At 38.8% G+C, this 27,240-nt stretch overlaps 1 protein-coding gene and 1 long non-coding RNA gene across 9 annotated transcripts in view; one reads left to right on the forward strand and one right to left on the reverse strand.

Moving 5' to 3' along the window:
* Positions 1–6,392, forward strand: part of LOC112130330 (uncharacterized) — a 36,648-nt gene extending 30,256 nt beyond the window's left edge. Inside the window, exon 4 of the long non-coding RNA XR_008517028.1 lies at positions 6,026–6,392. This is a non-coding gene — a long non-coding RNA (uncharacterized LOC112130330). The remainder of the gene's footprint in view (positions 1–6,025) is intronic.
* The window catches only part of BCAS1 (brain enriched myelin associated protein 1), a 114,178-nt gene that overhangs the window by 26,447 nt on the left and 60,491 nt on the right, over positions 1–27,240 (reverse strand). For 4 of the 8 annotated variants that reach the window (XM_054541878.2, XM_054541880.1, XM_063720561.1 and 1 more), the window contains 3 exons: positions 25,165–25,323; positions 24,286–24,330; positions 14,516–14,728 (listed from right to left, as the gene is read on the reverse strand). In XM_054541878.2, coding sequence (XP_054397853.1) covers positions 14,516–14,728; positions 24,286–24,330; positions 25,165–25,323 — 417 coding nt within the window. Of the gene's footprint in view, positions 1–4,972; positions 5,015–14,515; positions 14,729–21,800; positions 21,936–24,285; positions 24,331–25,164; positions 25,324–27,240 lie in introns of all 8 variants that reach the window. The other 4 variants (XM_054541881.1, XM_009233723.3, XM_054541879.1 and 1 more) reach the window with 3 other exon arrangements.

Below are 27,240 nucleotides of genomic sequence, written 5' to 3' on the forward strand. Positions count from 1 at the left end.
GATAATTTTCCAAATTTCTCCTAGGCCAGGGCTTTGGAAAAAGTTGTTTCCTATTTAGAACATATGACCGCATCTGCACATTTTAATTTTGGATATCATGAACGGACATAATTAAAGTCAGATGTGCGCTACATTTTAGAATTAAATCCCCCCTGCTTGATTTCTGTAGAGGATATGGTAGATATTGCATGAAGGTGGCAGTTACATCTAACATTGACAATATACATTTCAGTGAAGAGTTTCCCTTTTTGCCTCAAATTTTATACTACACTTATTCTTGAAATTTGGTTATACAGTTTTTACTAGAGCTGTGGCTTTTGGAAATTGATTTATGGCAAATAGATTTCCTCCATTTAAACTTCATGCACAACATCATAATAACATTAAAGGTTTTTATTTTAGAATATTTTAAAGATTATTTTGATAGGACTTTTAATGTGATTGATTACAAAGACCTCCTACAGATTTTTTTTTTCTAGTCAGTAACTATTCTCTGTCATCTGCTTACACACTCTAATTTTGCTTTGGGAGAGCAATCTATCCTAACTTCAGGACTATATAATTTGGGTTAAGCCAATTGAAAAGGTCTAAACCAATCAACATGGTCAAGCTCCTTGACTGTGTTGGTTTAGAAATGACAGCATGAGGCAAATTGTATTATTTCTCCAATTATTTACCCTACCTTCCTGTAAATGAATTACACACCTGTGCCCATTGATGTGTGACTTGCTTTAGTGAATGGAACATGGGTAGAAATGACATATACCATGCTTGAGCAGAAGCTTTAGGATCCGTTGCATGATTCACCCATGACACTATTTTCTGTCTGCAACAAGAACTGCATGTCCTTATTGAAGGGACTACTGCTTCCCTACTGACCTCAGCAGGAAGAGGCCACATGGGTTAGCCAAAGCCAACTGATAGCTGGCTTGTAGCATGAGTGAGAAAAGAAAAAAAAACAAACTTCTTTGCTATTGAGAAGCACTGAAATTTGGGACTTGGTTGTCACTGCAACATAACCTGGCAAAAGCTGACGAATACAGCATGTGAATGCATTTCAGTCAGTGAAACAGAACAAACTCCAGGACATGTAGGGTTGCTACTTGACAAATAGCTCATTTACTTTGGACTGAGTGATGTGATGTTGGACAGCTGAACATGTAGCCAGGCCAAGAAGGCTGAACCCAAGGAGAGCCCTGAATTAAACTTTGTTTGAAACCAATTTAACTTTCTAGTGATGAGAGCCAGTAAAGATCACTTTCTTTGTAATCCAGGTTGATTTGGGTTTTCTTTCACTTGCAGCTGAGAGATTACTTATTAAGAGAGATAAACAACAGAAGTACCTGTTTCCGTGGTCTTACAGGTTATTGGAAGGAAAGAAATTTTTTCATGAGAACATTAACTCCATTAACCAATGGGCAAAACATTTTTTTTATTACAACTGAAAGATTCTATCATTTCAAGAGTTAAAAAAAGATTTATTTCTGATAAGACCAGAAGCACATTCTAGGAAAAGCACTAAACTTCCACAGGGTTCAAAATCCTTATTTTTCTTTCTGTGAGAAACTTTGAGAAATGTTGACATCACTCTGTTTTTTTGTTTTTTGTTTTTTTTTAAATACAAGTGGGCCTTGCATTGGTTGATGGATTAGTTCTGGAAAGTTGTAGGTAGAGAAATTTTAAAGAATAAACTCAACCACATTTTAGCCAGAAGTCACTATTTAAAGCACTCTTGTAATATGGTTGATCACATCTAATTGTCCTGTGGTGAAGGTGTAGAGTACCATACATTGTTTTGACTAATGCCTTCTCTCTTATTTAAGAGAGGAGGAAATTAAAGCTAACTCTGTTTTACATATTCCTTCAATCCACACGGACACTGAATCAGCTGTGAGCTGTATCATTTCACTAGGAAATAAAATCACTGATTACTGGGACATGCTCACTTACTATGTTGTCTCTTATTTGCTGATTTGCTAACAATTACTGCAGAAGGTGACAAACTTCTCCTGCAAAGGCCCTGCCAATCAGTGTTTCTGCTGAAACTACTCAACTCTGTTGCCTAGCAACAAAGCAGCCATAGATGATATGTAAAGGAATTATCATGGCTGTGTTCTAATAAAACTTTATTTCTGGACACTGAATTTGAATTTTGAATTCACATCATAAAATATTCTTTTTTAAATTTTTTTCAACCATTTAAGAATGTAAAACTCATTTTTAGCTTGTGGGCTGTATTCGGCCCATGAGCTACAGTTTGTTGATCCCTAAAATTATTGAGTTCCTCCTACATTTCAGGCACGGAAGTAAGCACATTATAGACATTATCTCTAATTTTCACAAGAATCCTAAAATGTAGGTGATATTATTATCGCCATTTAACAGATGAGCAAACTGAGGCTCAAGAGGTATGGCCTGAAGATGATGGGATCAACTTCACAACCATCAGCCTCATTCCTTCCAAGTGATAGGCTGTCAGAAGATGAAATACTGATGCTGGGAGCGGTGGCTCACGTCTGTAATCCCAGCATTTTGGGAGGCCAAGGTGGGCGGATCACTTGAGGTCAGGAGTTTGAGACCAGCCTGGCCAAGATGGTGAAACCCTGTGTCTACTAAAAATACAAAAATTAACCAGACGCGGTGGCAGGCGCCTGTAATCCCAGCTACTTGGGAGGCTGAGGCAGGAGAATCACTTGAACCTGGGGGGGTGGAGGTTGCAGTGAGCCGAGATTGCACCACTGCACTCCAGCCTGGGTGAAAAGAGCAAAACTCTGTCTCAAGAAAACAAACAAACAAACAAACACACAAACAACAAAAAAAAGAAGATGAAATATTGAGCCTTAAAAATCAAAATGTTGCTTGCAGTGTTAAGTCATTTAAGGCAATTTTTATAATGCTTCTTTATTTTATTTAACAAATATTTTGCCTTATTTTATGTCCCTATCATCAGTTTTTGTGTTATTGTTTGGTGTCAATAATTTAACTTTTAATTCCTGTTTATATTTCTATTTAAAATTTCACAGTAGAAAATAGAATATCTCCTGTTTGCCTGTTAGAGATCAACTCTGCATTTTAGCATCCGAGCTGTGGGAAACACAGGGTTCCTTAAACAAGCAACTACACACAAACATCCAAAAAGTTTTTCTTTAGAAAACTCAGAACCTCAAAGCTAACAGATGCTACAGATTTTATGGGCAGCTTTTAAACTTAAAGTTCGTGGAAAGAAGTCTTGTGGAGTCCTCCTTGTAGGTTGCTGGAATAGAAACTTTGACTTTCTATAAAATAGTAATTCATGAGAACTTTCTGGAATGATGAGAGACCTGAGCTTTGCTGGGCTACTAACTAAGATTGACTCAAGAAAGAAAAGAAGGAAGGAAGGAAGAAGGAAGGAAGGGCAGTAAAACCAACAAACAGATTTTGAGAGGTGAAGCCAGCTGGACTTCCTGGGTCGAGTGGAGACTTGGAGAACTTTTCTGTCTAGCTAGAGAATTGTAAACATACCAATCAGCACTCTGTAAAAACGCACCAATCAGCGCTCTGTGTCTAGCTAAAGGATTGTAAATGCACCAATCAGCACTTTGTGTCTAGCTAAAGGATTGTAAATGCACCAATCAGCACTCTGTAAAAACACACCAATCAGTGCTCTGTGTCTAGCTAAAGGATTGTAAACGCACCAATCAGCACTCTGTAAAATGGACCAATCAGCACTCTGTAAAATGGACCAAGCAGCAGTCTGTAAAATGGACCAATTAGCAGGATGTGGGTGCGGACAAATAAGGGAGTAAAAGCTGGCCACCCCAGCCAGCAGCGACAACCCGCTTGGGTCCCCTTCCGCACTGTGGAAGCTTTGTTCTTTCCCTCTTCACAATAAATCTTGCTGCTGCTCACTCTTTGGGTCTGTGCCACCTTTAAGAGCTGTAACACTCACTGTGAGGGTCCGTGGCTTCTTTCTTGAAGTCAGCGAGACCAAGAACCCACCGGAAGGAACCAACTCCAGACACAATTTCAAGATCTGTCTTCCAGCAAGAATCATAACACAGCCATTCTAATTTTTATTCCACATCACAGACAACATTTCAGAAACGTGTTTGGATGTTCAACATTTGTTCAGTTCCTATAACTACATAAAAATAAAAACACATGCCCTATTTATGGCAAGCAAATAAGGGACACCCAGAACAAGTTTTGCTTTGGCAAAATGATAATGTTTGGTTTCTATCTCAAGGAGCTGTGAATTCACTTATCCCTACTTATAAAAATTTCCCAAAGACTGAACTTCTTTCAAGGCAGAGAGCTGTTGTTTTGGGTCTGAAACTCATGAGGTCAATTTATTAATCTCCTGGAAGCTACGTTTTTGTGATGTTTTATATAGCACCATCCCTTTCGGGGGTGAATGAACTGTCTTGAAAACTTTGACGATTCCTCCAGAAGATTAAAAGCCAGGAAAACAGTGAGGCTCAACATCTCTATCTCAGAGGTAGACCCGTCAAGTCAGCGCTATAACCTGAGACCGACATTCTCAGCGTTTGTTGCTGCAAGATGTTCTCATGCCTGATGCAACTCTCTGTCCTGGGTACCGCCCAAAGTTAGTAAGAAACTGGATCACCATGGAAATAAGAGTGAACGAGCAGTCAAGGTGGAATGAAGCAGAAGGCGGAACATCATTATCCCTCAAGGAAGCGCAAAGCTGTTCTTACGTGTAGTAGACTCTTTCAGCCCCTGCTGATAACAATTATAAAAATTCGTGCCCTGATTTTGCATTTATTTTGCACTGATTCAATGAGAGTCACAAAAATTCATGCAATGTTATCCTCCATGCGTCCCTAATCACATACAGGGTAAAAGAGTCTACAACAAACGAATCACACTGGCAGCACGCAAGAACACAGGACCCCAGAGCTGAAAATGCCCAATTGTCCAACATGGCGGAAGATGAGAATGGAATGATTCTGCCGTGGTGTGTGTAACTTACATTCTCCTCTGCACCTGTGGGGACTGAGTCCTCTTTAACTGACTAAAGGAAGATAAAAACAAAAGTGAGAGTTAAAAGGTTACAAAAAACAAAATTGTTACATAAAAGCAAAGGGTTATTTGGTCTCACAGTCTTGTGGTGCGTTCGGGGACATTGAATTGCCTAGGTACACCTCCTTCTAAAAAGAAAGGAGACTTACAAAAATGAAAACGGTATATATATAGATATATAGTTATGTATTTTAAAATGCAACAAAGAGAAAATTAAAACACAGATGCAGCCAGGATACAAATGGAGCAAGCAGAAGTGTTGTCACAGAAAATGCTGACTGCTGTAGGTAAGCAATGTACTTGCCTTTATATTTTCTAGTAGCTGATGAAAAGAGAGAAATGCAATTAATCATTTAATACAGAGTCACTGTTAGGTAAAACAAACAAGCTGCTCAGGAAAATTCTGGTAATAAGTCCAGAGAAACTCATTCAATTGTCCTTTGGAGCAAGCAGGCTTTATAATACAATAGGCGGGGTCCAAGCACTATCCTGACCATAGCACAGGGGCCAGCAGCAGGGGCCGCTGCTTTCATCAGCCCTCAGTCTAGGCCAAATTCATCAAGTCAAAGTTCAATTTGACTAAAACATGTCTGTGGAAGGCTAGAGAGCTGCAGTCCTACATAGCCACATTCAAACACCGTTTTACTCCCAGGAGTAATTCTGGCATATGCAGTCCTGCCCCAAGTGGGATAGGAGTTATCCCGATTCTGTCAAAGGTCAAAGCCACAATCATTCTATCAGTTAGCCAATTTTGGAGTTCATTTTTGCATCTGTCTTTTGGTGGTTCTTAAACTTCTGGAGGGATGGGGGTGGACGTTACAGACCACTTTGAGACTCATTTGATAGATTTGGACTCTCCTCTCAGAGAAATGCACATAAACAATATACTTTGCAAATAATTTCAGGATTCATAGACCTTCTATGTCTCTCCTCTTGGATTACAACTTAAGAACTCTGTCTATATCCATGTTGTTACTAAGTCCTATTTATTTTTTCCTTTAAGGCATCCAGGGGAGGGGAAGACAGGAAGCGATATTTACAAATGTATCTTCTGCACTAGGCATCTTGCGTTATATATCATCTCACTTAAAGCACCCCAAAATGGTAAGTATTGTGATCCTAACTTACAGAGTAAGAAACAGAGGTTCAGAGAGGTGAAGCCACTTATTCCAGTTAAATAGCTAGAAAGTGGTGGAAATGGTTTTAATGCATTTATTTTACATCTAAAAGCCCAAATTTCCCCTGCTATGATGACTTCAAGGGTCAGAAACACATTTTTTCGGCAATAGTGTGAACTCCTTTCTTCACATACAGACTTATTCTCTCTAGATGAGATCTTCAGATTGCATAATTTATTTCTAGTTATCTTCTTCCCACAGTGAAGTTTCTCTGGGCACAAAAATGTTCCTAAAAGAGATTGCTGAATTTTTGAAAGCTTCTGATTATCAGGAAATTGTAATGTGTTCAGAAGAAATTAGCAGTTGTGTTACTGTATTAATCCATTTTTACACTGCTATAAAGATACTACCAGAGACTGGGTAATTTATAAAGGAAAGAGGCGTAATGGACTTACAGTTCCACATGGCTGGGGAGGCCTCAGGAAACTTACAATCATGGTGGAAGGGGAAACAGGCACATCTTACATGGTGGCAGGCAAGAGAGAGCAAAGGGAGAAGAGCCCCTTATAAAGCCATCAGATCTTGTGAAAACTCACTTGCTGTCAAGAGAACAGCATGGGGGAAACTTCCCCCATGATCCAATCACCTCCTATCAGGTCCCTCCTTTGACACCTGGAGATTATGGGGATTACAATTTGAGATGAGATTTGGGTGGGGACACAGCCAAACCATATCAGATACTTTCTTGAAACTGCACCCCTTTTTCTCTGAGATTAGTTAGACACTAGTTAATACCATGAACACGTGATGAACCAAATGGTATCTTTAAAGCCAGACCTCCTCAAGGCCAGCCCACAAAAGTTTCAGGAATCATTATATTGTTTATATTAGACTGAGAAAACCCTTCCATTATTTAAGAACAGCACTTCTAGGTTTTCATACCCATTTTCCTGTCCCAGTTTATTGCAACAAGACTAGTTTTATCTTTGATTGCCTGTGTCTAGAAAGTTTCTGGCTGTTCATTGCTCACTATATTTCAGAAGCACCTGGGAACTTGGTGTAGATTCCATCACCAATGTAGATGATGGTGAGGAATAGAAGGGGCTGCTTCTGAACAGATTTTTTAAATCTTCATTATGGTTTCAGACCTCCACATCTTTCTGATGTTTTAAATCTGGCATTATAAATATTGTCTTTTTCAAAAGGAATTGCTATTTTATATTTTTAAAGTCAGACTACTTAGCAAAGCACTCATTTTGGGAAATAATCCAGTTGAGCATCTCTCAAACTTCAATGATTTTCATACCATGTTCTAATTCTTGACCTGTCCATGTACCACCTCTATTCAGTTGATGTTTTTCTTTAAAATGACTCTCTTCTCTTTTCACTTAAATATATTTTTACTTAATATTTTTTACTTAAATATATTTTACTTTTTAAAGTTAAATATATTTTAAAAGAAATGCCTTATCATTACAGTAAATGTCATATCAACATCCTTGCTGTAAATAGTAGTACGTATTAAAAAGTACAATAGATAAAAAACATGCATTAAGTTCTAATTGTTTTTAAGTCTTTCTTTAAAAAAGAGATCAGCAGGTGTTTGTACAGTAATAAATGCTGTGAATATCAAGAAGAGACTTCTTAATGTCACCAGGAGAATTGGAGTAGAATGAAAACAGGAGATAAATGCATTATGTAAATGATTAAATGCTTCTCAGATTGTGTCCAAGAGTCATTCTAAATAATTTTGAACTATTCTTGTACATTTGCACACTGGCCTGCAAGTGTAGCCTTCTGTTAGCAGTTGTTGAAATATCCAGTTAATATAAGAATTCAAAAATGGATAATAAGAGGGCAGGTTCTGATCCCCCTTTAGCGTTTGACACATGTAAAAGAAAATCTGCTCAGAACCCAAGTCTAGAATACCATACACTGTGGAATCAGGTACAAATTCAGTGTTTCAGCTATGCAATCTTGGGCAAATTAATCATACTTCTCTGCACCTCAGTTCACTTACCCAAAGGCTGACTGTTAGACTATCTACCGATCATAGCGTTGTTTTAAGGAAAAAATAAAATAAGGCCTGTGTAGGGAAAATCGTGGCTGAAGCACAGCTGTGACTCACTGAAGCCTGGTGGCTGGAGTCAAACCCACACGGTTCCTCTTGGTACTTACATGAAGACCCTCATTTACATGGGAGTTGGAGATCCTGGAAGGTATGTTTATGGGGGAGGGGCAGGAACAACTCAAACCATGTCTGGAATTAGGGTACAGTTGTCTATAGGCTTTTCTACAAGCCAGAATGTACTGAAGTAGAGCAAAAATAAAGTTTTCAAGAAATGGACCCTAGCAAGAGAATTTACCAGGAGCAATAAGAACTCCAGAATCAACAAACTCCAGGGCTTGTGGGAAATAGTGGCTCTGGGTAGGGTGCTGGTGGCTGGTAGAACAACTCAGTCCAGCTCAGCTACTCTTGAATTGAGTGTGTACTGGGGAGAAAAAGGGCTGTATGGATGCCTACGGTGGGTCTTGCCAAATGGGGTCACTCTGGGGCCCAAGCAGCTGCAGCGGGATTCTCCTTCCAGAGCTGAGCATAACATGGAAGGAAAGAGTTTTCTGCCTGCTGCCTTGCAAGAGACAGGTGAACTCTGGTGGGCTTGGGAGTCCCAACAGCAGTGATGAGTGGGATAAATTGGCATGGATCATCTCCTTGGTGGCTGTGGTGGTGGCAGTGGTGTGGCTTGGGGGTGACCACCCAGTAGGGACATATGGCAGCCCAGGCTGATTCATGATCACCTATCTTGGATTCCTGGAACTATCTGGATGGGATTTGTGTAGGCATGGATTCATTTATGTTCAGCATTCTATGAAAATTGCTGATATTTATTTTGTTTATGTAAAGCACTTAGCACAGTACCTGCACATGGTATATTTTCAATTAGCAGTAGCAATTTTTATGAATGCTGGGAAGAAGTGACATTGGCTAGATCTACTAGATCTATTTAGAATTTTTCTTGAGTAATTCTATGTTGCTTTTGAAATGTTCTTAAGTCTGCTTGGGCCAGATGTATGTTTGCTACTGAACCCCTTATAAACAGACATTTTTAACACTGCTAACTAATAGGTTATATTAGGTTCCAAAGTTGGAATGGTGTAGGAGACAATGTGGGTCTCAGTTAAAATCTTGATGACCCAAGTACCGTAACATAGTGTTATGTTGACCTTTGAAAACCAAAAATTCTAGGTCATACTAACTTCAGCCCATTGTGCCATTATTTTGAGATTCATAGTTTATATTTTGGACTGCATTAGTGAACCCACCCAGCTTGTAAACTTGATAAATGTTCTTTTAACTTGGTCGTTGTCCGAGTTGACTGACAAAAATTTTGAATAAACACGGCTGAGGCCAGATTCCAGAGGCCTTCCCAAAGACAGCTCCTTGCAATATGTTTTGTTCCTTAATAAATATTCTTTGTCGGCTTGCATTCCTCCAGCTTCTTAGCATGCATTAGATGCAATTGCACAGAGCTGAAAAAATAGTAATGCTAATAAAGATAATAATGATGACAACCCACATTATAGGGCCACTCTTAGGCTATTATTGTCAGGCAGCCGGTTAAGTGCTTTATGTTGTATTCCAAGCTAGTATTCAAAATGGAAACCAATCTCCTTTAATTTCTAGATCTCTACTGGAACATCTATTAAACTTTTGCTCTTACTTGAACATCACATCTGCCTTTGGGGCTTGAGGTGTGTCTCTACTCACCTTGAAAGCTGACTGATGTATTATAGCATCCTCTTTGAGACAGTTCTTTGAGCCAAGCCTGGATCTCACATTTAACCCATTTTTGTATTGGGTATGGTTTCCATGCTCATACATAAAGACAAATGAAGGCAATTTCTCCCTTCTTTCTGTATGTTCTCTATATAACAGGAAGCCTGGAGCTAGGGAACCACGAGTATCATTTTTCCCTTCATTATTTTCTACTGCCAATGAGTATGTTGTGGTGGATGCTCCACAGTTGAGGTCCAGCCTCATTAACAGTGACAATAAAAAATCTAGTTTGAAATCTACAGGATCCTGTTTGGACATTTATATTGCTAAGAATAGGGAGCTAAACAGCAGATAACTTATCCGTAGAAACTAGAATAACAGAGTTTCCTCTCCTTTAAAGAGTAAATTCAATTCTTAAGGTTTCTTTAAAAGACTTTCATATGGTAACACTTAAGCTAGCATTTGCCCTGTTCCTAGTGAGTCTTCTAAAAGCATCATTTTGATCATGTGACAGCTCTTCTGAGCTCATTAACTTCACAGTAGCCCTAAGACATTTTCTATTAAGCCCAGATTGGTCAGCCCATCTTTCAAGTGCTTCCATAATTGTCCAGACATATGCCCAGACTTTCTTAACCAGAATCCCCATGGGAAGGTGTTAAAATCTGTATTTGAAACAAATCACCCAAATGATTCAGATAAATTTTTTAAGTTCTTAAGTCTATTTTTACGTACACTGATTGCTCCCTTTTCTAAACAACCGTAGCATTTGTTACCTGTACTCCACAGAGTAACACTAAATTGCAAATTTCATTGTTTCAGAATGGGGTTATAATTCACTGAATATCAGTCATTTGGCGTTCTTTTTTTTTGTTTCACTCAATCCTCCCAATAAACACGAAAGACAGATATCATTGGCCAATTTTATAACCGAAGAAATGGAGGCTCAAGAGTTGAAGTGCTCCGCTAAAATTCAAACAGTCAGTAACTGTCAGAACTGAGATTTGATAATGTCTCTGTGATTTCAGAGTGCACATTCTTTTCCCACTCCACTCCTCCACTCTTTGTCTCCCCCAGAGGAAAGCAGAAAAGGGCTATTTTGAAGATATTCTGAATATATCAATTATTAATTACAAATACATGCGTGTGTGTGTGTGTGTGTGTGTGTGTGTGTGTGTGTATCATGTTCCTCCAAATGGATTTCAAATCTTTTGATGCTAGCAAATGAATTTTTTACTTGTTTTGTACTTAGGTGGTGTTAACACCAGAAGCCACACATGGGTGTTTAGTCATGACCACTGATTGTTCATACTTGAAGAAATGATGACATCATTCACTGAGCACATACTATATATTAGGTGCTTTATATGCACAATTATTGGTTTCTTGTAACAACACTGTGAGAAAAACACAGTCCTTATTTTACGGATTAGAAAGGAGGGTCTTTGTGTGGTCAACCAATCTGTCCAGGGATACACAGCTCAACCTTTCTGATTCTGTTATGTAAGCCTTGCCATACACAAGAATTATCAAGACCGTGTATCCCAATCCTCTTATTCAACAAATGAGGAAAAGAAACTCAAATAGTGTAAATAACTTATGTAAGGTCGCAGAGCATGTGAGAATCCAATTTACTCAGAACAATAAATGGCATATTTACTCCAGTTAACTGCATTTTAGACACGTTTTTGGAAAGTACAACATAATTTGAAATTGGTTTCCTTAAAGGTATTTTTTTATTTTATAATAATAACTACTCTAGCAATAAAGACTATAAATCAAAACAACTTATACTTTCATATCCATAGCCTGTTCTGGGAAAAATTCATTTCTGCTGTCCATAACTACAGGCTCATAAACTTTAAAATCAATATGTTTGAAAGCTTTTCAACTAAAAATGAGAGAAGAAAGAGAGGTTAGGTTAGTTATCAGTGAAAATATAAGAAAATGTAAGAATTTCCCTTTGCATTTTTCAAAACTCTTCAAAAATTTACAAGGGTGATTTTATAATCATAGTCTTCGTAATTTAAAGAAAAGAAAACAAAGGTCCTCATTTTGTTTTCTACTAGAATATAAGCTTTCTTACAAGAATATAAGCTAGGAAAGGGCAGACATTTGTTTACTGATACTTTTTCAGTGCCTAGTATTTAGCACAAACTATTTAGCACAAAACAACTTAGCACAAATAAAGTAATTAAAATATTGTTGAATAAATAAAACTTCGACGTAGAGCCTTTTCTTCTGATTGGGTGCAAGAAGGAGAGACACAGGGGATTTGGCTTTTGATTTCTTTTAACTTCATATTTTTAATGATATACTAAATAAATAAAGCTAAATAGTGGCGCAAAAGACAGTGAGACTGAAATAAATGAAATTCTATCATTAGGGAGATGAATGTCAAGTTGTCCTGACATTGTTTTTCAAAGGAATAGCTTGAACTTCAAAGAACCATTGTATCTCTTGTAGATTCCAAACATTAAATAAGCACTTGAGGCAATAGTTTAGTAGCTTTCTCAAACTGGACAGTACAGAAAGATAAAGAGGTTGGCATGGTTAGTTCTTCAACCCTCCTGAGCACAGAGGAAATAGATGAGAGGTAACACTGTTCAATGGGCACTTTTGTACTAGGTCCAGTGTTGGAGGTTTTACCATCATTATTTCACTTAATCCTTACTTCATTTGTATTCATTTGTATGACATAGGTACTATTATCATTTGCATTTTACAAGTGAGGAAACGAAAGCTCACAGAGATGAACTGAGACTCAAAGTCAGATCTGTCTGATTTCAAACTTTTAGCTTTTACATCAGTGTTTCTCAAACTTCAGCCACTGGTACACCACCTGTGTGGTTTTTGCCATATTGTATCATCTGTAGCAGCCATGGAAGTGTGCTGCTCAGATTCCTGCAAGAAACACAGCCCCACCTGTCATGCCTTCAGCTTCTGCTCCTCTCCCTGGGGCCTCCTACCAATGACTGGGCACGACAGGAGTACTGGGCCATTCATTCCGGTCCAGTGTGGGCCTCCTGGAACAGGCAATCTGTACTCTACAATTCTCCATTGGCTTGGTCAGGACTTTCTTAGCACCACCCTCAGTTTGAGGCTTTCTCCACCCACTTCTCCTTCCTTCTCTCTCTTTCTTCCTAGATGGTCAGAACTCTCTGTAGTCTGAAGGCTCTCTGTACCTAGCCCTGCCACTCCTACTTCTCCTTCACAGATGTCTTCCTCCAATAAATCTCTTGCACGTCAATTCTGTCTTGGTGTCTGCTTCTTGGAGGACCCAAATTTACCATTATTTATCTACTATCAGAACCATTATTTATGTAACACTGTCCTTTTTATTAGATTCCTTTTTAAACAAAATATGCTTATTTAACCTTGAGCAAAACATACGTTAATCTCAAATTTAATGTGCTAACTCTATTTTTCCTAAGACACCTTGAATATGCATATGAATATGTGGTAATTATTTAACTAAAATTATTCAGATATGGGCCACTTAAGTCTTCTCTCTTGTCTCCAGTATACACATATAACTCACCTGGAAATTGTTTCTTCTATTATATTGCTGGTAAAAGATATTTTAAGATAAGTAATGGTGGGTGATGAAGAAAAAGGATTACAACAGAATGTGTTAGCTGACATCATCCAAAGTTTTTATGAAATAGTGAAGACTGTGCTCTGGGAAGAACCTAGATGGAAAGTTTCCGTATGACAGGAAGCAAACAGGGAAGGGACCCCGCATCCAGCTGGATTCTGGACGAGAGAGTAAAGCTGACACCACAGTGGCATCTGCATTCATCATCTGCTTTGCATGGTGTGCCAAGTGCAATAGATGTTTTGATGAAATTCTGAAGTTAGATTTTTCCAGCTCTATGAATTCCACCCACACCCTCATCTACAACTTCTTGCTCATCTTTTGGCCAAATTTAAAACAGACAAAAGCTCTGCACATGTGTAGCAGCTGGGGCTTGCTCAGCAATGATAATTAAGGAATAGATTTAGAATAACTCAGCCCCACTCTCCCTGTCCTTGCACCACTCAGACCTCAGATGGGAAGAAAATCAGACAGTGGTTTGACTTTTCCTGTCATAGAGCACAGTGTGTGCCTACCCTGGTGGTGAACTGATGGACACCCTAGGTTTCTAAAAGGATAGTGGAGACCTAGTGGCTGATAGTGAATGATTCTGTCTAGCTGGGGAGGAGTGAAGACAGAGATCCCCTAGGTGGTTCATCTTGCCAGCGTAAGAGTGCTCAAAGAGACCAGGGAGAAGTCAGGGTTTTAAACCATTTCAGAAGGAAAATGAAATCATCAAATACCACAACCTTCTGTCATGAAATGAAGTCACTCAAAGAGTGAAAAATTCTACTTGTTGATTTCTTTTCTTCCCCACGAAACACATGTTTATAACATGACAGGCATTTCATTCTTCCTAGGAACACATTAGAAGGCTTCAACTCAATGGCAAGCCGAGTCATTTTGAAGAAGAAGAAGAAACACCTTCTATACATTGTTGAGTACAACAGTTAGCCCAATAGAAATAAGTTCTCGAGTCATCCCCGCCCGGACGACTCTCTAAAGCTTGAAAATCAGACTTACCTTTTTCCAAAACAGTTTGCCCAGAGGCAGAGAGGTGGGTCCTGATTTCTCCTTGGTGCCTTCTTTCGCAGTTTCAGGGGTTGTCACGGACTGTGTGTGCCCCGATGGGTTGCATCCTTTGGAATTCTTGCCAGCCCCTTGGGTCTCCTGGGATGTAAAGTTGGCTTTGTCTGACTTAAGGTCAGCTGAAGTGGTGGGTGACTTTTCAGCACCCTAAAGGGTTAAAAAAATGAAGGGAAAACATCCAAAATGGTCTCAAAATTTTAAAAATGGAAGATCTCTTTTTAATAAACATGGGCTGAAGTTATACATAATGTTAATTTTCTTCTTTATATTTTTCTGTATTTTAAAAATTTTTACTGTGAATGTGGACTTGTGTTAAAATCTCAGAAAAAGTTAAGATATTTTTCTTTCAAAAAATAAACATAGAAGCATTATTAATTATGTTTATGTAAGTAGCTCATTAGGAATCAAGGTGGTGGTAAGAGACCCTTTGCTGTTAGAATATGGAGTTCTTATTTAGGCCACTGGTCTCCAAATGGTTTCAATCAAGTTCCCATCGGTAAAAACATTTTGAATTTCCATCTTCAATACATGCATATTTATTTATGTATATATTATTAACATGCATCATTTTACTAATCAAAATTAGAAATTAAAGAAGAGTTAAAATAAATACAGAACTTCTGAAATTTTTCTCCATAATCCACTTTGGGGATGACTGAGTTAGGCTATAAAGTTAGTAAAAGGCAACTAGGCTGGAACTTGGTGAAGGGATTTTGAATTGGAAGAGTGTCCACAAACCCTATTTCTTCTCTTTTAGGTGCAGCCCCTACACTCCACAATTAAAACTTCTTCAAATGTTATCCATTCGGTCTTTATTTCCTCTCTTCCTCACTCTTCCTTCCCTTCTTCCCCTCTCTTCCTTCCCTTCTTCCCTTCCTCCGCCTCCTTCCCTCTCTTTTTCTCTCTCCCTCTGTCTGTATCTCCTTTCTCCCTTTCTGTCTCTGTCTCTGAGCAGCTGCACTGAAGTCCAATTCCAGGACATCTGATTTCTCCAGCAAGGGGGTGTTAATTTCTATGCTCTGCCACCACTGAGTCACGAGATAAAGGAAGAGTTGGGAGAATTATAGTCAGAATTTATCTTGACATGAGTGAATATTGGTACTCATAATTTTAACATCAGGTTCATCTGACCTAACCTCTTAATCCTAAACATCTTCATTTTATGATTTTTTTTGTTTTGGATACTTGTGACTGAATCCCTTTAAATTCCCAGGGATGTAATATCCTTGACTAAATTTTCTGACTAAAAGAAAAAATCTATTGCAATAAAAATGGGGTATGGGCCAGGTGTGGTGGTGGCCCAACACTTGTACTCCCAGCACTTTGGGAGGCCGACTTGGGAGGATTTTTTGAGGTCAGGAGTTCAAGACCAGCCTGGGCAACATGGTGAAACCCTATCTCTACAAATAATAAAAAATTAGCTGGGCATGGTGGCTTGCGCCTGTGGTCCCAGCTACTTGGAGGCTGAGGCAGGAGGATTGCTTGAGCCTAGGAGGCTGCAGTGAGCCATGATTGTGCCACTGTACTCGAGCCTAGGCAACAGAACAAGACACCATCTCAAAAAAAATATATAGAATATGGACAAATTCAGAAAGTTTGACAGTATTTTTTGATCCTGGAAAGAGTCTTAAAGCCCATCTGATCCAATGCATGAATTTTCATGGATGGGGAAACTGAGGCCAATGATCTGCCCAACACTGAACAAGGGCACAACCTGGCCTCAAGTCTGAACTTATGGCTCCTGTCTAGAGCTCTTCCCAGGCAGCACATTGCTTCTCCAAAGGATGTTTGCAAATAACACGAATTTTACTATTTGATGCAAGACACAACATCTTCTTTGCTGAAATTTTTAATACTAAGAATGAGTCATCCATTGAGCAGATTCTAAGTTCAAGTTAAGATAAAGAACTGACGTCTGGAAATGAATTTTGTGATAGTTGATACTGGAATAGCTCCAGTTCCATTTAAAAGTATACAAAATGGCAAAATGTTGGAATTTACAATAACCTTTGCATTTTATAGACAGTGAAGTCAAAATGGCTGAGCTCATAAGATTCTGCATTACAAACGTCCCAAATGCTCTTGAGCACCTGGTGCTATTTTAGCTCTAAACAGTAATTAAATTAAAGGGGACTGGTTAAAGGGTAAGTACGCCTCCTCCTAACACACACATGATAAGTAGCTTGTTTTCTTTTTCAGAAAATAAGAGAAAGTATTATTCATTAATTCATTTAAAAGCCACTTTGAGTGTCTTCTATGAGCCATGATATGTACTAAGTGCTGGGGTTACATGTCCTCAAGGAGAGGATGACAGTAAATAATTCCACAAATAAATGTAAAATTTCAACTGTAATAAATGCTACTGAGTGGGGAGGGGATTTGAGGCTATTCCTCTCAATCCCATAAAAAGCTAAATCAATGAGTTTGATCCACTCATGAAAATCAGGGAAGACTTTACTGAGAAAAGGATGGTTGTGCTTTGATCTGAAGGGTGACTGAAAATTAACCAGAGAAGGGAAGAAGAGAGTTTTCCATGCACAGGGAACAACTGCCCTAAGGTCCTTCGGCAAGTGTCGGAGCAAAGAGTGGCCAAGCGTGGCTACTTCTCCAACAACAACCTCTCCTTCTGCTTTCCAGGGAGAATCTCCATTTGCCCAGTGGTCCATTTTAGACCAAGAATCTGGGGGTTGGGGCTGACCTCATCCCTATCTCTAAGAAAAGGCTCTGGTTGCTTTAAGCCAATCATCAATCCTGCCAAAGTCATTAGAAGGGAGGCTTCATGGCCCCATGCTATTTAGGTGTAACTTCTGTGGCTTGGCTTTGTACTTTTCTAAATGCTGTGTTATTTTTCTGGCTCAAGGGTTCCCTTTGATGTGCATTTAGCCCACTTACTCAGAGTCACATAGAGGTTACCAAAAACAAGGTCCCCAGGTCCTGGAGTGCCAGAATTTCCCTGGGACAGCTCCAGTTTACCTAATGCATTACATACTTGGCCGTTTTCACCACTCAGCCACCACCCTTTCTCTCTCTGCCTAGTCTCCCTGGACCATCGTTGCATCTTGAAGACATAATTTCCAACTTCAAACTTTTATTTGATGACAAGAATAAAAGGTAACAGTGACAGACACTGTTTTAAGCAGCTGAATGTCCTGACAAAAGTCCTACAAGGAAGGAACTATTATCTTTTGTATTTTAAAATTGATGAATCATAGTTGTACATATTTTCGGGGGGTCCATGTGATATTTTGATGCCTGTATACAAAGTGCAATGATTAAACCAGGGTAACTGGAATTTCCATCACCTCAAACTCTTATCCTTTCTTTGTGTTGGAAACTTACAATTTTTCTCTTCTAGCTATTTTGAAATATCCAATAAATTACTGTTAACTATAATTTCCCAATGGTACTATCAAATGCTACAACTTATAGGAAGACACTAATTTTTATGTCAATTTCACAGACAGGGAAATTTAGTTGCTTGGTGGCTAAGTAACTTGCCCACGGTTACACTAATGAGGGGGCAGAGCTGATAGGTGAATCCAGGGAGTCTGATCCCCAAACCCAAGCATTAATAGTGACTCCATACTACACTGTTTCCAATGAATCAAGGTTTCCTGCTCCCTGGGCTACTCCACCCGTCAGTGAGGGAAATCTATACCACCATTCTCAACAAGGGCAATATACAACAAAAAATAATATTGCCTTTCTTCTTGGGAGAAGGGTTATGCCAAATTAGATATTAACATGGTCTGTGGCTCCCCTAAAGAATTACAGTGCATTAACAGGTATAAAGAATATTTATTACATTAAAATTTCGTGGAGGGAAGGGTGATTAGGGCAAAAAATAGTCTAAAAAAGCATCATGGTGAGGGCTGATACTGAGATAAAGATTGGGAAACACATCTATACTGATCAGTTTCATAGGGAAATGACCAATTTTTTTTCTCTTTGCATTGGGAGGATATCCAGAAACCCTTGAAAAACATTACAAGGGCACGACCCTACTATAGTTACAGTAACTATATTATTATAATTTATTTGTGTAGTTGTCTGTTGAATATATATCTCTTTTGCTAGAGTCTTGGTCATCATCATATCCTAAGACCAAGAAAGTCTTGGTCATGATTACATCCCCAATTCCCATCAGGCCTAGCTTCTGGCACAAAATAGACAATCAGTCATTCAATTAATAATTACAGTCTATGACAGGGACCAGAGAGAGACACCCACACAAGATCCTGTCATGCCATATTTCCAGCCACCCACTGGGTTGTAGAGTACCAGTCAGAACACCATTAGTCTTTTCATTCCTGCCTCACTGGGTTGTAGAGTACCAGTCAGAACACCATTAGTCTTTTCATTCCTGCCCATTACTCTCCTGCCTTCCCAAAGAAGTCCCCCAGATGGAGTTCTGCCAGCATCAACCAACTGGATATTCTTTATTTGCGTTACAGAGGAGACTACAAAAATTTTAACTGTGTTTTTGGAGGCAATCTCATGAATAAGGTTGCCAGATTTAGCACATGAGAATAAGAATATAAGATACTCCATTAAATATCAATTTCAGATCAGCAAAGAATAATTTTCTAGCATAAGCATGTCCCGAATATTGCATGGGACATACTTATATTTAAATTAAAAAGTTATTTCTTGTTTATCAAAAATTTGAATTTAACTGAGTCGTCTATATTTTACCTGGTGGCCCTACCCATGAAATTCTAGTGGATTCCATTTGGAGATTGTATGTCAAATGACCTTACCTTCTTAATAAATTTTCATCTTGTTTTCACACTGGTGTGGGAGAGAGGAGATGTTAGTAAGATCTAAACACTACACCAAGAACCAAAGACAATGAATGAATGGTAGAGCTTATGAATCATGCATGCTGCTTGCTAATACTTCAGCTGCCTTACAGAAAGGGTGGGCGCTGGGGAAACCTGAGGAGGGAGGGGAGCATTTTGGGGCATGGCAAAGGCATTCTAAAGGAATGCTCTGTTTTGTGTCGAAAGTTGTCACCAAACAGTGGCGGCCACATGAAAAAGTTTGATTCTGAGACATCACATGCCATTAGGCCGAGAAAAATGGTTCCAATTCAGCAAAAGCTGACACTAAATGTATTTCATTTACTGATTTCAGACTTCCCTACTTTTTGAACTGAGAAAATTCTTTTTAGAAGAAGGATCATAGAGATGTAGAGAAATAAAGGCCCAGAATTAACCAGAATTGGTAACTTTTTTTTTAAATAGCAAAATAGTTTTATCCTTGAATTTGCTTGAATTTCTCATTTTCTTTTCCAGGTGACAAACTCATGGGGAAATGGAGAGTATCACACCTCCTAAAATCATGATAATGTCACTGAGAGAATCTGGCTGGTTATTTAAAGGCCCTATTTTCCTATCTTTAGAGACAACAGAAATAATCAAAAGAGAAAAAGAAATGAACTATCTCAGGTGCAGAGGTAAAAGCCAATGAGCTCTAACAAACTGCTGCATAAATAAGAATTCAGAACATTTGGGAGGTGTCCCTTACTTTGATTTACACTTACATAAAAAAATACACTGAATGCCACTCAAGGCAAAACCCTGAAGTCCTTGTGTCTGTGTTACAGAATTCCAGAAGGCTGTTCCCGCTACCTCTTCCCACTCTTCCAGAATCCTGTCTTTTCCCCGTCTACCTCAGTGACAAGATGGGAGGCCAATGGTTTTGGGAAGCCCTAGGAATGATAACATTGAACTTGGGTGGTCCTTTTATTGGTAGCAAGAGATACTGCAGACGTAAAATTTTGTAGTGCATGAAGTGAGTGTCATAATGAAAGGCAGATCTGGGGAAACATCACACGCTTCTTAAACTTTCAAGGCCCCTTACTTACAAAAGCTCCAAGTGGGAGTTAAACTAGATTCTTTCCTATGAGATCTATGACGTGTTTCACCAGCAGTTACTAAGTTATTTCCCATGTGATGTTGGAGCACATTTTAATCTTCCTTCCCCATTGCAATATTTATCACTCCCCATTCTTTTCTCTTTACAGAACAAAATTATCCTGTATGGAAATTGAAAGGTGGCTTCATAACATAGTCTGCTCATGCAAATACAGATTCAGCTGTGAGAACTTTCTATGGAGTGCTTATTTGCATATACATACAGTCCCGGGACTGTGACATCCAGGTAGGGAAGTTTTTTTAACACAGGCTTTCGACTTGGTGGAAAATGGCTGATATTTTAAACAAATTTTCAAGCATGCTAACCCAATTCAGGGATCCTTTAAACTGATGGTTTCAGACAAACACTGGCGTCTTCTCAGACATTGGAAGCATAATATTTCCCAAACTGACTTCAGTGTTGTCCTAACTTCCCAAGGACATGGAGCTGAAACGTGCTCTGCCTTCATTCATTGCTTTTTTTCCGCCTGGACTTTTATTTGGGTTCAATGTAAGCTTAGTTAATATTGGAAATAGATGAAACAGACCACAGAAAGATAACATTGTTACTTGAGGTTAGAAGAGTATTTCCCAAAATGTAGGAAGCATACCATTGGTGGATCAGAGAAGATTATAGATTGTGCAGAAATATGATATTAAATAGTATTCAAATAGTGAAACTACTTCTCCTTTTCCAACTCTCATTTAATCCTTCTACTAACATTCTGGAGAAAGTCTCAGTCTGGTGATGGTATGTCTTTAACATTTTTCTACCATTGGCCAATTAATCACCTTTTAATAAAGCTAGAAAGAGCATCAGATTCAGAGCTTAACACAAATGAGGTAGCTAGAATGTAATGTCTTTTTAATTAGCCAAATTAATGCTTACCTTCCTCTTAGGAAAAATTATTCTGATTTTCTATATATGATATAAAGTTTCTTTTAAAGATACACTTAAATAGAAAATAGGTCAATTTCAATGTAAAAATATCAAATAATAGTACATCTAACAAAAATGGTGAAGGTGGTACACAAGTTATTGACATTTGGGAAATACTGGGTTAGAAGAATAGTTCCAGAACCCTGGTCCGCACTAGGAAGACACCCGTTTGAAATGTTTATGACTACGGGGACTTAAAAATCACTGAAGTTTAATTCATATGATCTTTAATTCTCTTTTAATGATCCCCACCACCCAAGGCTCTGTTTTTACTGGAGAGGAGCTGGGTGGGCTCAGGATGGCACATGTCTTGTGAAGACCAGAGTTCTTGTTTTTCCTCCTACTTTAACAAGATACAGACCTTCTGCCTAAAGAATTTTCTAAAGGCGAGTCCTAGCCTGGGGCTATCCAGGTGCTTTTTCTTGGCGCCTGTAGCCTGGATCTCGGATGTCTTCTGACCAGCTTGTCCATCACAAACACTTTCTGCTTTCGATGCCTTTGGGGCAACAGCAGTCACAACCTCAGAACTTTGTTTTTGAACAAAATTCTTTTTCTTTTCTGTTGTTTTAAAGTGCATTAATACACTGTGACAATTAACTGTTGGTACACCATCCCCTCTTCTAACCACAAAACACCATGTAAATATTTATCTTTTTTAAACTCCCATATTCACAATTTTAGATACGCAATGATTTTCAACAGTGACCTATTTAAATGACCCAGATGAACACACCTCAAAGCAAGACAGAACAAAACAAAACTCTGTATCTCCATTTGCTGAAGACAAATAACAGGATAAGATAATGCAGTCTCTGCTTGATAGTTGTAGATATCTAAATGCTATCGCTACATGGTAAAGTAAAAAATACCTGCAGACAAAATGTTTATTTTTCATCCTGGAGTCAAAGCAAATACTGCTGTTGAATGTCTTTTAGTCTCAAATTGATCTCTTTTGATTCACTGTTAGAAACTTTTGGAAGCAATATCACCTGCAAAAATTTCAATTCACTTCTAGATGGGTAGACCCCCCCCAGGCAAAGAAAATGTGTAGTGTGAACCAATCCACTGAGGCAAAGTAGAGGGAGGTTGAAACCGAAATAGCCTGGCTACAACCACTCAAGACTGTTGACTCAAGTTACAAATGTCAGGGCCTTTTGTGTAGGGAAGGTAGTGGGCTGAAAATGATACAGACTTCAAAAGCATGAATCCAAGAACTTCAGTAGAAAAGATCAAAATTGCAAGGTATGAGAACCAGGTTTGTAGAAAACAATGAAAACACATCTGTTTGTGGTTGTCATGGACAACCTACATTCACAAAACCCTCTTTTGAGACCCATCTCCACTAATGTGACCCCACAGCTTCCTGCGCAGGATGGTGAGATTTTATCAGCTGGGTACGTTCAGCTTTGACCACATTCTGGGTCAGGGAGGAGTCTTGGTGCATGACCAGCTAAAGAGAATGAGTGCATCAGGTCACTTGGGAAGCCACACACACATTCCCATACCCCACTGTTTTACGCTATGTGGCTTCAAACAACGCAAGACATAGAACCAAAAGAAATACATTTTGCCCCAACCATTCATTGAACTTGACCCTGTGACCTTGTAGCAAATGAATAATTTTATAGGAAAATGCATGTAGATGCTTCAGATACATATTTTTTTTCAATGGAAGAAGAAAATTCTCGAGGAGCCAATAAATACAATACAAATGTAGTCATGTCATTCAACCAGTCTTGGCTGTGATCATGGAAATGGGGATTGCTACATTTAATCAGAGCTCTACAGTTTGCAAGGCATTGCCAGACCTTCATTCAACCCTGGGGTCCGGGACAAAGAATTTTTTTGTCCCAATTTTATAGACATGAAGACTTGGGTTCAGACAAGTTAAGACTGTACCACTACCAAGTAGCAGAACTGGAGCTGAAATGCAGGTCTTTTGAGACAAAATCTAGGATCCTCTTTTCACAGCCAACTCCTTCACATATGGGTAGCAGATGTAGGGGGCAAACCAAGCCATGTATCTTTTCCCACTGTTTTTCAAAGCACTTTCCAATATCAGAAGAAGGACCCAAGACACTTATCTGTCACCAAGTTAAACTTCCCTCATGGTTCCCGTGAAACTTAAACCGTGTATTCCACTAGAGGTAACAAGCCTTGTCCAGTGTAAAGGGAGAACATCTCTAGGAAGATATTATTTCAAACTAAATTTATTTTGAGGGGAATTGGCTGAATTTCTTGGGTGACAGTGAAGAATCTAGGCTCTCTAGCGTGTCCTAATGCCTCTGCATGGCCATCTGTTTGGCAAGTGTCCCATGGAAACTATTTTATTTCACCAAACCGCTGCCTTTGCAGTAAAGATTTATTTATTTTTCAAATTACATTGAAAAATAACGTATTTTTTAGTAAACAAAAATATAGCAGCTTTCTTCTACTTTATTTTTTTAGAGTCCATGTCCTACTGAAAAGCTTTCTTCTACTTTACATGGACTGTTTTTTACTATATTCCCTGGGTCCCTCTACACACAACTAAAAAGACTAAGATGATGATATAATTATTAGTATTCTGTTCTTATGCTACATAAGAAATTGGTATTGTGATATTATTTAGCCAGAGTTGGTACATCTTTCAAGCTTTCCAGTAAAATTTTAATTAAACTACCATTAACATAAATAAAATATTTTAAAGACAACCTAACAGCACTATTAAATTGCTAATTATATATAGATATGATACACACACACACACACATATATATATTCAAAAAACAAGCAAGCAGACACAAATCCAAATCCAATTCTATGCGCAAACCCAAATATATACATACACACTTCAAACTACCTACCGTGTCTTCTGGGTCCTTTTTTGTTTCAGCTTTGTTAGGTGAAACCTTAAAAGTTTGAGAAAGCCAAATATTAGAAATCATTGCTCTTTAGAGTGATTTTTATTTCATAGATAAATAATTCTTTAGGGTGGTCCAGTTCACCATACAGGTCAAGAATAAAATGAGAAGTATTTTTAGTTCAATAGAAATCTCAGGACCGCCGGGTAATACAAAAGTTAACAAAATTAATGTCTTATAATGAGATACATCTGATCTTATACATTTACCAAGAGTTTGACTGCATTCAAAATTGTCTCCTGGAAGACCACAGACTTTCCATATATTCTGCCATTACTCCAAACACATGTGCAACCCTCTGGTGTCTGTGGCACATTATGTTGACATTTATTGTTTTTTCTTTTGAGGTTAGTCTTGATATTTGGAAATAGCCCAAACACATTTGGGATAGTCTTCTTCACTATGCATTCATTCATTCAGGGTTTTTTTTTTTTAGTGATTTCTACAGTATTTTATTTGCCACTTGAGTGGCAAAACTGCTTTGAGAGGTCTACAACACAGGGAGATATTTTTCAATTATTTTTATGATCAATGACCAGAAGACATTCAATTGCAATAGAATTCCATTACAACACAGCCCATGTTACATGATTTGGGCATTCACTGCTTATACCATGGTTCCCAACTTCAGGGACTCTCTTGCTAACAGCCTGATGTAACACAACTTTCTTAGGAAGCATATCTTGTCCCTGTTCTCTCCCATGCTCCAACAGCACCATGATAATCCATTTAGTACAATAACATTCAAATGTGCATTATTCTTAGAATTAACAAAACTTTTGAGCAATAGAGTTGAGGGGAAAAGAGGAGAAAACTGCTTACCAGAGTTTTAAAGAAACTCATGATGGAATTATTATTCTCTGCTATAGCTGCTGCCTGGGAGTCGTCCTTTGCAGTCTCCAGTCCTTCTGGGTCCCCAGGGACAGAGCAATCCGCAGTTCCAAGTTCTTGTCCTTCTTTTTCCTTGCCGTCAACTATGTCCTAGGAGCAAAACAATTTTCACAGTTGCCACTTGCTGAATGTGAACTCTCAAAGTCATACTTTTGCTTCACACCCCTTTCTCTCTTACCCCCTAATTCCAGCCATACTTCTTCTGCCCACGGGTGTGCAGAACAATCATGAGATTATGAGAGTCACTCTTCCTTCCCTCCCCCTCTTTCTAATACATTCAGCATTTGCTGTTGGTTGGAGGGACATTGTTTGGAGCCAAAGGGTAACAAACACAGCAGTGCACGTTGCATTTCAAACAAAAACCCTTTTCTTCCAATTCTGCAAAGAAGTTGTGTAAGGTATCGATATTTTCCATCTTTATAGTCTCCTTATCTATGATGTGTACATTATCCCCAGAGATGGCATTTCCCACAATTTCCACAGAGGTGGATTATATCAACTGGAAAAAAAAAAAAAAAAAAAAAAAGAAAAAAGAAAAAAGAAAAAGAAAAAATACTGGTGTTTTAAAATAACTGTTTTGATTTTGAGATCTGAGGCTCATCAGTGCAAGGGGTGTGATAGGGGAACTGATTTGCTCCTCGACCTCCTCAGGAGGGTAGGATGCGTTCTGAATCTGCCTTCCTTTCACCATCTCACCTCTCACGAGATGAGAGGTGACAGGACAGGAAGCTACTACCTCACCAACTTCTGACTGCAACAGCCCTGGCCTTGTCTCTGCTTGGGCTCTTGACCCTCCCAATACATTCTTTACTCAACAGATCCCATCTTCCCACTCCTTACCACCCTCCAGCAGCTTCTGACGGCTCTTGGAGTCAAGCCCAAACTCTGATGCAGGATCTCCAATGTCTAACATGATCTGTCCCTGCCTAAATCTCCATCCTCTCTGTACCACGTGCTCCTTCATTCCATTTTCTGGCCCACTTTCTTTGAGTTTTTCAAACATACCACAGGTTATTTCCAAACTTCTGGCTCTCTGTTTGAAACATTCTGCTCCTCTGTCTGCCCGTAGGTAATTTCCATCCATCCTTAAGGTCATAAGTGTCATCTCTTTGGAGAGATTGTCCCTAAACATTCATCTAAGGCTGTCCTCCCACCACTGTCGTCTCCACCAGAGTCCCTTGCCCTTTTAAAAATCTTTGCTGTGCCAGCAGTTCTGTTTACTTCTAGTATTTGTGCTTTTCCTCATACTCCCATTAGACTATAAACTCGACAAAGACAGGGATAATATCTACTTCACTCAGTGCTTTTCTCAAGTACCAAGGACAGCGAGGCCCACAGAAGGCATTCAATAAATATGTATCATTTATGAAAATTTTACAAACATAGAATAGTGCTATGTGTACCAGCATAAATTGTCATGTGACAAAGTAGTACAGAAACTTCCCATTGCAACACAGCTAAACCTGCATCATTCTTTACGACTCAGGTGACATTTATTCCATTACTTGGTTATAACATTGTTTATTGTCTAATATCCTTATTGATGGACATTCACCGTGTGTATAGTTGTACATCTAGAGTATTCTAAGCAGTAGTAAAGTGAACATCTCACACTTTTATTTTTAAATACTCATATGTATCTATACTTTCTTTGGGTAAATTATCAAAAGTGAAATTTTTGGGTCAAGAGGTATGCAAATTATATAAACTTGATGAATATTCTTGCAAAAAATGAGAAGATTTCAATAGAGAGATCCTGCAGGTACATCAATGGGTCTGAGAAATTGTTTGGTGCACCGGTGTTTGTGACAGGGGAGACCTAAAATGTATCCAGGCCGGGCAGGTCAGTGCATGTGGTTGTGGCCTGGCAGTGGGGAGCTTGGTCTGGAGGTGGGTGGAGTGAGGGAGGCGGACTCGACTCTCACCTGCTGGTTGAGCATCCTCTTCACTCTTCGCTCTCCCTTTCATCCCCGTGTAGTCCTTCCTTTCATTCCAGGGCTTTGGGTT

Source organism: Pongo abelii, chromosome 21 (assembly GCF_028885655.2).
Source record: "Pongo abelii isolate AG06213 chromosome 21, NHGRI_mPonAbe1-v2.0_pri, whole genome shotgun sequence".
Taxonomy (NCBI): domain Eukaryota; kingdom Metazoa; phylum Chordata; class Mammalia; order Primates; family Hominidae; genus Pongo; species Pongo abelii.